Genomic DNA, 10,986 nt, shown 5'->3' with positions numbered 1-10,986 from the left:
ACCAGATGTACCTATCTCAGATTCTGTACAATTAAGTACAGAAGTGTAGTATGAGTACATAAACAATATGTACCCAGTAAGTATCCTGTCTAATCTCGAAGAAGTAGAGACGAAAGGTCGACATGAGACTTACTAGGGTCAAATAATATGATAAGTGATATACTAAGCATGGATAGCACAATGATTAATAATATACAGCATGAGGCAACTGGTCCTTTATTAGATGATATCACAGTTAACAATTTACATTTCAGGGCATATAACAAAGTTCTATCCACAGCAATATACTAATCAATAAGCATACGCAAGTAGTGCCGAGGTCGTACGGCCCGATCCAACATAAAAATAAAGTGTGCACAGCCGGAGGGTCGAACGGCGCGAACCATAGATGCATCTATTACCCCGCTCGCGAATCATCCATGTGACGCGGTCAAATGTATTTAAACACAACAACAGACAAACAAGAATATATATCAGGAGAGCAATTACTCACGAAAATATTAAATTTCTCTTTTAAGGGCCAAGAAAAGATGTTCATTCTTATTAGAGTCATCTATCACATTCAACATGATTTAAGAAATCCCCAAATTAATCATAGAGTCACAAGAACATCACATAAAGCATGCTTTTGGGTCCTAAACTACCCGGACTTAAGCATAATAGTAGCTACGCACGGACTCTCGTCACCTAGTACGTACGTAGCCTCCGCATTTAGTGGCAAATTATTCAATTATTACACCTATGGGGACAATTCCCTCTTACAAGGTTAGATAGGAGACTCACCTCGCTCCAAAGCGTACTTCCAATATCAAGAACGTGCTCAAACCCTCAATTTGGAACCGCACGATCCGAAACTAATTAAACGAAGTAGGAACTAGTCAATACAAGCTCAAGAGTACGCATTTTAATTACTAAAGTAATTCCCCAACCCTGAACACACGTTTCCTAAAATTCTACCACGGGCGCACGTGCCCGGATTCCAAAATTTTTCGAAGGAAGTTGTTCTCTATAACCTAAGGATCAATAATATATGATTTCTACTCCATTCCATAATAAATTTCGTGGTAAAATTTAAGTTTCTTCAAAACCCTAGGTTTTGCTCTAACCCCTTGATTTCTCCTAATCTTGATGTGTTAATCTACCCAAAACTCAAGTATTAAACTTAGAAATAGGAGGATGAATTACCTCAAGATGCTATATGGAAATCCCCTCTCAAAAGCTCCCAAAATCGCCAAATGGGTGAGTGAAAAATGGCCAAAATGACTTACAGCCCGTATTAAATGAAGCTCACTGCTTCAGTGATTTTCGCATCTGCAGTCCCGCTTCTGCGAGAGGAAGGCCGCATCTGTGGAATTGGCCAAGCGAGCTGGGACCGCTTCTGCGGTCTTGAAGTCGCTTCTGCGGCTAAGGAGCCGCTTCTGCGGTTTTGGCTGGGCCTGCCTTGGCCGCATCTGCGAGAGAGCTACCGCTTCTGTGGTCTCGCACCTGCGGCTGTCCAACTGCAGGTGCGGTTATGACAACAACCTGAAGCTTCAGCTTCTTCCCAAATTTTCCAACTTCACTCGAGCCTCGTCCGATTGACGCTCGGGGCTCCCGGGCCCCGCCCGAACATACCGACAAGTTTAAAATCATGAAACGGACTCGCTCGAACCTTCGGAATGCCCGAAACAACGTTAAATCTAAGAATCACCCCCTAAAACCAATTGAATCAAACTTATGAACTTCAAGTTCTTAATTCACTTCTAAAGTGCCGAAACGTGCTTAAACTACTCGGATTGGTACCAAATTTTGCGGGCAAGTCTTAAATGTTATTTTAGACCTGTACCGGGCTCCGGAATCAACATACGTGCCCGATACCAATATGATCAAGCATTATCAAATTTCATTAAATCCTTAGGATTTCAGTTTTAACAATTTCTAATAAAAATTCATTACTCGAACTAGGGACCTCGGAATTCGATTCCGGGCATACGCCCAGGTCCTATATCTTCCTACGGACCCTCCGGGACCGTCAAATCACGAGTCCGGGTCCGTTTACTAAAAATATTGACCAAAGTCAAACTTAGCCTTTTAAGAAAATCTTAAAGAATCAAGTGTGCTTATTTCAACCCAAACTCATCCAAATCCGTACCAACCATCCCCGCATGTCGTAAATTAGTTAAGGCAAGCGCAGGAAGTCTAATTTAGGGGAACGGGGTTCTAAAAAGCGAAACGACCAGTCGGGTCGTTACACCATCGCTACAGATGAGGCGTGGGTTTTGCATAGACATCGGACATAATTTTGATTTCAAGTAGAGATTTGACCTAGATTGGTTCAGTTATCTCAAAAGCTTATCTACCACTTTTTCGAGTTGCTGTTTACACCGAGATGGTGAGGCTATGATAGCCTGGAAGTGATACTTGAGTGGTTTTAGATCTAAAGGAAACTAAAAATTTGGATAAGAAATCCCCACAGACGGCGCCAAACTGTTTGACCAAAAAGGGTTAAACTCTTTGTTAAACTAATTAATGATAAAATAGAGGATAAATCTTAGCCAAGGATAATTAACTCTAGATCTAAGTGCATTGAACAAGAGAATGAGATATAATCAAGCTTATAGCTCGATTTAAGATCATTAAAAGACATCAAGTATAAACAATAAGCTTACATCTTTGGCGTATCGTTCCATAATGTAATAGCAAAGAGGAAAAAGAAGGAATGCCATTAATAACTATGAGATCTATCTATATTGATTTGGCAATGATGATTACAGAGATTTGTATTTGCTATCTAAGCATTTTCTTGGTCTTCTGTTCTTCTCCTTTCTCTAGGAGAGGAAGCCCCTTTTTCTTGTCTTCTTACCTCCTATATATGTTATCAGTATTCCCTTTTGTCCATCGGTCCTTAACCAGAATGCCTTCATCCCTTGACTGTCCTTCACGTCGCCTCCCTCAAATATCACGATATTTACTTCACCATACATGCTTTTTGATGGTTAGATCTCAGCTATGGACGAGGTCTTCGTTGTTATTACACCCTGTGGGTATGACCACGGCTTAGTCGACCTCTTACCATTCCTATTAGCGCTAATCCACGTGTGGTCAGATTTTGACCCATACAGTGATCATCTCACCAATTAGAAATAACATAATTTTATTTACTTAATCATGTTTCAACACGTCCCCTCACGGTGGGCCTAGCTCCTTTTGCCTAGCTGCCTAGCAGATGAATTCTTTTTGATATGTTAATTAACCTGATAAGAAATAGCAAGTCTTCAAATCTCAATACATAAAATATTAGTATTAAATGATGTAGTCTTTAAAAGGCGTTTTCGAGGCGAGACTCGGGTGCACCAAAATTGCCTTGAGGCGATGGTGGGGGCGAAATCTCAAGAGGCGTACGCCCATCAATTCGGGACGTACGCCCAGATATTGAGGCGCGTTTTTATAGTGAAGCGTAAGCCCAAGAGACTTTTTCAAATTAAAATAAAATTTGCTGAATAAGTCCTTCATATAATACCCAAATTCTCAAAAGTCAGCTTGCAATTACTCAAAAGTTTTACAAAGGAACTGAAACATTAAATTCAAAAGTCAATACCTTTTTTATTGCTAGAAGTCCTAATTTATGATTTTTTTTTCAATTCTTTATCTTGTCGGCTAGTTTGCTACTATTTCCCAGAAGCAGCGAACAATTTGTTTTTTAGGCAAATGTCAAAGAAAACTCATTTTCTCCCATTGTAGCAAGTTCAAAGTTCAAATTGCAGGTTAGTCATCCTTTTTGTGCTTCCATGTAGAAAACTTTATTCTTTTCAACTCAAATTACTTCTTACTTGTGCTTGTAAGTAGCGTATAATGAAGTGTGTTGACTAGTTTTTTGTGGGGATGGAGCACATCTATATATATTTTTTATTTATTTATAATTTTCTTCAACTTTTATGCTATTTTACCTATTTAAAAATATTTACTATAATTATATTTTTTTATAAGATATTTAAAATTAAATACCCATGTGACTTACCCTGTGCCCTTCGGGCTTACGCCTCTATGTGACTTACCCTGTGCCCTCCGGGCTTATGCTTCGCTGAGGCATATGTAAAACGGCTCGCTTTACGCCCACGCCTTTTAAAATACGTAAATAATAAAGGTTAGTACTCTACAACAATAACAACTTTGCCTCAATCCCACCTCCCAAACAAGTTGGGGTCGGATCAAAGGTTAGTAATCTAATTGGAAAAATATGCAGGTTGCGAACATTATATGTCAATGACTGGGTAGAGCTCATTATTGTCTTCACAAAACTTTCAACTCTTCAACAGCTTTTAGAAAAAAATGCAAACTCCTATAATAAGTATGTCACATGTCCAGTACTACAAGTATACAAGTAATTGAAATACCAGACATGTGGTAAGCAAACTATCCACCAATAACCCATGGTAGCTCATCAAACACAACCTCAAAGTATCATTTAAAATGTGTTAGTTAACAACTACTCTCATTTTGCAAATTACAACAGCTTGAAATCATACAATTTGAAACAGGATTCACACATCAAACTGATTTGAAGGTTTGGGAAAGATCTCACATTAAAAAATTTCAAGTTTTTCCCGTAATAGTACAAGAGGTTGATGATCTGTAATCACATTCGAGGATAATAAGCTTTAACTTACTATATGTAATTTAACATTACAAGTTAATCAAGAAGTAGTAGTAATCCACTGATCCCCTTGAATGAAATTTTGTATAGAATATGAGTTAACATGTTCAGCTGGGATTTGACTACTCCATGGCACTCGTCCTGCTGTATTAGCTCCGGCACCAGTATTTCTATATTCTCCATAGTAAAGAGTCTTCAACGCGAAATCACCGCTCCAAGGCAGCCACCCATCAGCTAAAATAAGAGCCTCCAAAGTACATTCTATAAAGACAGTCCGCGAATACTCCTTCCATGGCCTTCCCAGATAATTTTTGTGCACCTTTGGCTTCTTGTAGTACAATGCCATGTATTGTTCAGTTCCATTGATCAAACAATTTTGGAAGACAAATCCAGTTGACTGTGCAGGATCTATCCTGCCATGAGCAGTCACAGCATTTTTCTCTCCCTTTTCAGGATTGAGTTGTCGAGGCGCAATTAAGATGTCACATTCTTGGAAGAAAGCAGCTGAGTTCCCAAAAATGAAGTCTACATTGCCTTGGATACGGCAGGACTTGTAGTATTGGCGCAATGCATGGGCATATAAGGTGTCTTGATTGCCAATGAATTCACAATTCTCTATAACTGAAAGATCACTGTCGGATCGGAATGCTACAGCTTGGTGGGCAACCGGACCTGCTGTGTTTTGGAAGGTGATGCCACTGGCCATGAATCCATCACCAACAACTCCTGTTTTAGAAGTACAACCGTTAGAACTACCAACGGTAAAAGTTCACCAAATAATGGTACATATTCAGCAGCAAATGTGAGCTGAGAGATTTATCATCACTTTAGTTTTCTTTTCACTACTTAATTCTAACATCAAGCAGCTTGAACAGTAACGTAGAGTCTTAAGCGAGCAATTTTTGCATTTTTTCCGGACTTCCAAGACTGATCTAGAGCGGGTTCAACTGAACCCATTGCATTTGGTTCCATCATAAGTACATATACTCGAGTATAAGTATATAGATTAGAGTTTTCAGAACCCACTAAGTACAAATTCTAAATCCGCCTCTGCTACCTTCTTGCTATCTGTTTGGAACAAGCCTATGAGACAATGGCTATACATCTCCCCCTTTCACACTAACCAAGTAAAATAAATGCCAATGGAAAAATAAAGCAAAGAAATTTAGTATACATAAGAAAGATTAAGTGCATAATTTGACTAGTGGTTCACAAATCCATTTCAAAATAGGTGAGCTTTAAATGCAGACACAGCAAAACATTAACAGGCGGCAGACTTATAGTAGTTCATACAATTTAAATACAATTATCATGATAAACAGAAAGTAAGTGATAGGAGTCCCACTCAGGGACGGATTTAGGGGGCGGAAGGAGGTTCATTTGAGTCCACTTTGCCGGAAAATTACAATATACATATAAGGTAGAACTCAGTTTGTACCTTTATATATTATATTTTGAATCTCGTAACCCAAAAGCATAGCTCAGTGGTCAAGGGGTTCAAAACCTTTGTTAGGTCGCTGGTTCAATGCCCATTAGCCATAGTCTTTTTTAATTTATTAACTTTTTTCTTTTTTGAACTTCATTGCCTTTGCCACTGGCTCACTACTCGTAAGTGCTAACTATTTTGGAGTTTGATATATTATTTATAAAGAAAACCAGTGGAACAAATATGATCTACTTTAAATAAACTGAATTTTCAATAACTAATTCAGTTAAAAAACATCTTAAATTTCGTATTCAATTAAATTAACCACAGTAATGCATTATGATCCAACAAAATCACTTACCAACAGTTGCAGTTTCATAAGTAGTGACACCCGCCATACCGACATTCAACGAACCGGTAATAACAGTTTTGCCCATGCCATCACCCAAAAATACCACATTCTTCTTCTCCAATGGGACCCGAACTTTCTCCTCATACAACCCGGCTTTGATCCATATCACAAACTTCCGGGTCACCTGATTATCTGGTGCAGCATTCACCGCTTCCTGCACAGTCTTATAATTACAACCTCCTTCCTTGCACACAGTCACATCCGGTTTCAACCCGGATGGCACCCCAACCTTTACTTGACCCGACCCACCCGAGCCCGAACCTTCCCAGAACCCCTCTCGTTCTGTTTTTGGTGAGGTCCATGACCCGGTATTTTCCCCGTAAATATCGTAGTTCACCAGCATACCCAATGCGTTGCTGCTGTACCCGATTAAAGAGTTTAAAAACGCCATCGTTTGGGACACCTGTGAGGTTCCGTTAACGTACTTTAAAGCGGACCAGCAGTCGTATTGGTAAACCATCACGGCGCTCATCCAAGCCCGTGCGTCCTTGATCTGGCCACGTGTAAAAGCCTGGCCCGTCAACCCGACCCGGTACTCTGCGTACCCGAGCACTTCCATACACACCTTCGCAGCATCCGTACGGTTCTGATTGCCTGTGGACGCGTCCATGATTGCTTTCACCATGTCTTTCGCTTTGTCGTTGTTCTGCGAAGAGACTTTAACGGCGGATTGTATGATTAACGGCGTCGTCAGCTCAGACGGCAAGTTGCCCGAGTCCGTTAACGCGGACTCGCACGTTGGTGGGTCCCGCGATGCCTTGCAAGCTCCACGGATCTCAACCGCAATCGACGGCGGCGTGGATAACTTCGGCGAATTGTGGTGGCGAGCGGCGGAGGAGATTGAGAAGAAGAGAAGTAAGGAGAGGAGTGTTAGAGTGAAAAAGGAAGCCATTGAAATGAAAAGAAACTTAAATTTTCGAAATAGTGAGGGTTTTACAGGTTTTCTGCTATACATGGTAGTGCCCTTTTATACAAAATAGTCGCTGTAAATAATCCCAAAATGCTGTACAATTTCACGGGATAATTTGAATAACTGTATGGAAAAAAAAAGGAAACAGAATAATCTCGTGTAAAGGGAGTCAATGGATTTGGTGAATAGCGACGAAATTGAGGAAGGGGGTTGTTGTTCACGGGAGTGAATAGTGATGGGATGGCAATGGAGAAAAAAAGGTTGCAGTGGGAAAAGCACTTTGATTAGATAGTGGTGGTGTCGATTATTGGGATCTAGCAGAATGTATTTTTTTTTAATGAAGAATTAATCCAAAAAGTTGGTCATTCAAGTGCTTAACCTAAAAAGCGGACGGATATATAATATATATAATTTTGATATAATAATTGGATAATTGTGTATAATTAGCATATAATTTATGTATTATACATGTTTAATATATGTATCAAAAAAATATATTTTGAACTCGATTTTAACAACGAATTTTGATATCAAATCATCTCCAATCTTCATGTTTTCAATGAATCTCAATCACCCATTGAAAAAAATTATTTTTGCTTAGATTTTTAGAATCTTGTATGTATATAGTTTTGTATTTTCACCACCTTATTAATGAAATTTTCTTTCCATTTTTGCATCTAATGTTGCTAATCAAGCTTAAGAATATGGAAGGAGATCTTTACGTGTGATTCTTGAAGAGAAAGAACCTAACGCGTTTGGGTTTTTAATTTTTATATGTGCTTGGCTAGCTTTGGTAAGTTTATAATTAATGGCTAGAGGGTGATAAATTAAAACTGCTTTGAGATATTTCTATAAGATTACTTTAAGAATTTCATTAAATAAATACAAATAACAAATTAGGAACTTAGTAAATCAAATGGATTATGATAAAATTAAATACGAACAAGTAATTTAACTTTTGAATCTGTCTCCTAATACATCAACATATTTGCTTCAATATAGTGAGGTTGTTTGTTAAAAAAAAAAATTTAAAGATATATCTTGTAGTTTCTGGAATCGAACAAGTAAAATTTAAATGTTGAATCCGTCTCTAAAAACATCAAAATATTTGTTTTAATATAGTAAAGTTGTTTGTTGAAAAAAAAATAATTAAAGAAATCTGTTTACCCTTAAAATCGTATAACAATTAAACTTATAGGTGATTTTAAGGATACGTGATTTCACTTGGCACAAACTGATAAATATGAGAATCAATGCTAGAAATTAGCAGTTAAATAAAGCAACCCGATGTGATGAACAACTATGGCCCTCAAGCTAAATCGCCCTCGAACCAACTAAGTATGCTATTGAAAAGTATGAACTGAACTGAACAACAGAGCTTGTGAGAGAAAAAATGTAATATATTCCTTGGTTATGCGTGAGTACATGATGATTACAAATGATTAGGACCCTCTTTATATAGTAGAGGAATCCTATTTGTGGTATAATTCTAATTACAGAAGCAAATCCCATGATAGGCTAAATAACCAGTCTTGACTAGATATGTGCCGAGATTTCCGCCACGATCCTTGCCCGATCATGGATATCTTGGCTTTATGTTATTTGACTTAGCAGGCTTCCTTCGATCTCGCTCGATCTTTTTCTCGCTTCGGTCTCGATCACGGTTGTTCTCGATCTTGATCGGCCATCGATCCATGAGCTCGCCAATCCTTCTTCGTATCATGGTTTGATATAACCGAGGCCGAGCCTTGATATGCCACCTCGATTTTGGTTAGTCATACAAAATTAGGCCAGCCCGATTTTGAGCATATACAGATAGTCCCCTCGTTTTTAGGAGTGCAATGACAAGAAACGAATTGAGTCTTCGAATTTCCCCTCGGTTTCCCATGACGTAAGTGACGAGCCTGACCATGACATCAGCAAAGGGCGCCGAATCGTCCCGTCTGTTCAGATGTCGAGGCATTTAATGCCTGTCAGTTGTTGTCGGCCATTATCGGTTTTGAACCGTCATCTTCAACCTATAAATGTATCTTCCTTCTCTTGCCCAAACTTTACTTTCAATCTTCATATTCCTTTGCCTTCTACAGAACCTTTTACCTTCAAGCTTTTGAGTTTCTTTGTTCATTTTCCCAAAACACCAAATATCCCAATCTCTGTTCTCCCTTGTTTACAAAACAAAATGGCCAAAACATCTAAAACTGTTCTGCAGAAAGAAAAAGCTTCTTCGCCTCAGCTGACCGGCGAGCAACCTGCGGCGGAGCCACGCCCTGAAGAATTCGTTCCTGGAGGATGCGTCCTTGACTCTAATTTAAGGTTGAAAAGACCCCCTCGATTGCGGGCCGATGCGAGCCAATGTCGAGGTACATATGCATGATCACTGGTGATCTTCTCGACCAAGTCAAAGAGGACTGCAACTGGGTTGACAAGCACGTGGTCTGAGGAGTCAATCACTACCCATATGGAAGGTTCCTAAGTGTTTACACTTACCCTTTCACATTGGGTCCCTTGGACCCGACCATCGTGGACTTCTGCAAGAAGTACGAAGTCACCCTCGGCCAAATTCACCCCTCCTTCTGGAGGATAGTGATACTACTCCGCTTTTTTGTGAGCCAAGTCGACGAGCTTCCTTTCACCCTCGACCATCTCATACGCTTATATAGCCCCCGACTTTATCGAGGGGGACTAATAAAGCTTCAACGTCGGGCCTCTAAGGCAGCATTCTCGAGAATAGATGAGGACAAGGACCGGGGCTGGATGTGCCAATTTGTCCGAGTTAAGACCTCGGACCTGATCTCGGCCGACGGTATGCCATTTCCGGAGAAATGGAATATGAGACGTAAGTATAACTCCATTTTTAACTTCTGCTTATTATCTTCATTTTTTCATCCTTTCTTATTGGCGTTTTATTTGGTACAGTCATTTCCTGGATGCCGGGTGCGATCCCCTAGCTCGAGAACTGGGTCAGGAGCTTAGTGTCGAAGTCGACACACGCTGAGCACGCATGGCGTGCATTGGCGAAAGGTCGATGGGAGGCCCTAAATCACGGTAAGTTTTCGTATAACTCGACAACTTTGATCACTGCCTGTATTTTTTCTCCATCTCACTTGTCCTTCTTTTGTAGGTCTCGGGAAGGACGTGCCAATGAGGCCTCCATCTAGTGATGAAGAAAACCTTCCCCAACTGTCTACTCCGAAACAAAAGAAAGAGCGGAAAAGGAGAGGGGCTCCGAGCTCCACGAAGTTGGATGAGCAAAAGCCCAAAAAGAGGCGGACCCGCAAGGGAAATGTCATCCCTCTAAAAATGGACTCAGTCCTCAAGCTATGAGATGAGCCCGAAGAGGGTGAAGATGAAGAAGAGAATGAAAATGACTCCGGGCTGGTGGCCCGTGCACGAGCTGGCACCGGGGCTCGGAAAGCTTCCGAACCAATGGGAGTCGATATTGCTCAGCCTAGGCTTGATGAGGTCGATGAGGAGACTTCGGCCCAAGTCCCCGAGCCAAAAGGGACCGAAGATGTTTTACCTCAGGGCAAATAGGCCGTTGAAGAAGCGATGAACACCAACGCAGAAACCGAGCTCGAGACTCCGCAAGACGGAGGCAGTGCCTC

At 40.3% G+C, this 10,986-nt stretch overlaps 1 protein-coding gene across 1 annotated transcript; it reads right to left on the bottom strand.

The window, feature by feature from the left end:
- Nucleotides 1–4,417: 4,417 nt before the first annotated feature.
- Nucleotides 4,418–7,719, bottom strand: LOC109240193 (probable pectinesterase/pectinesterase inhibitor 51). The gene is made up of 2 exons (XM_019406832.1): nt 6,421–7,719; nt 4,418–5,359 (listed from the first exon to the last, which is right to left on the bottom strand). The coding sequence occupies exons 1-2, from the start codon at nt 7,424–7,426 to the stop codon at nt 4,674–4,676; spliced, it is 1,692 nt and encodes a 563-aa protein (XP_019262377.1). The 5' UTR covers nt 7,427–7,719; the 3' UTR covers nt 4,418–4,673.
- Nucleotides 7,720–10,986: the final 3,267 nt, after the last annotated feature.

Source organism: Nicotiana attenuata, unplaced genomic scaffold, assembly GCF_001879085.1.
Source record: "Nicotiana attenuata strain UT unplaced genomic scaffold, NIATTr2, whole genome shotgun sequence".
Lineage (NCBI taxonomy): Eukaryota > Viridiplantae > Streptophyta > Magnoliopsida > Solanales > Solanaceae > Nicotiana > Nicotiana attenuata.
Note: the sequence above shows the minus strand (reverse complement) of the source record. Positions and strands in the feature narration are given on the sequence as shown.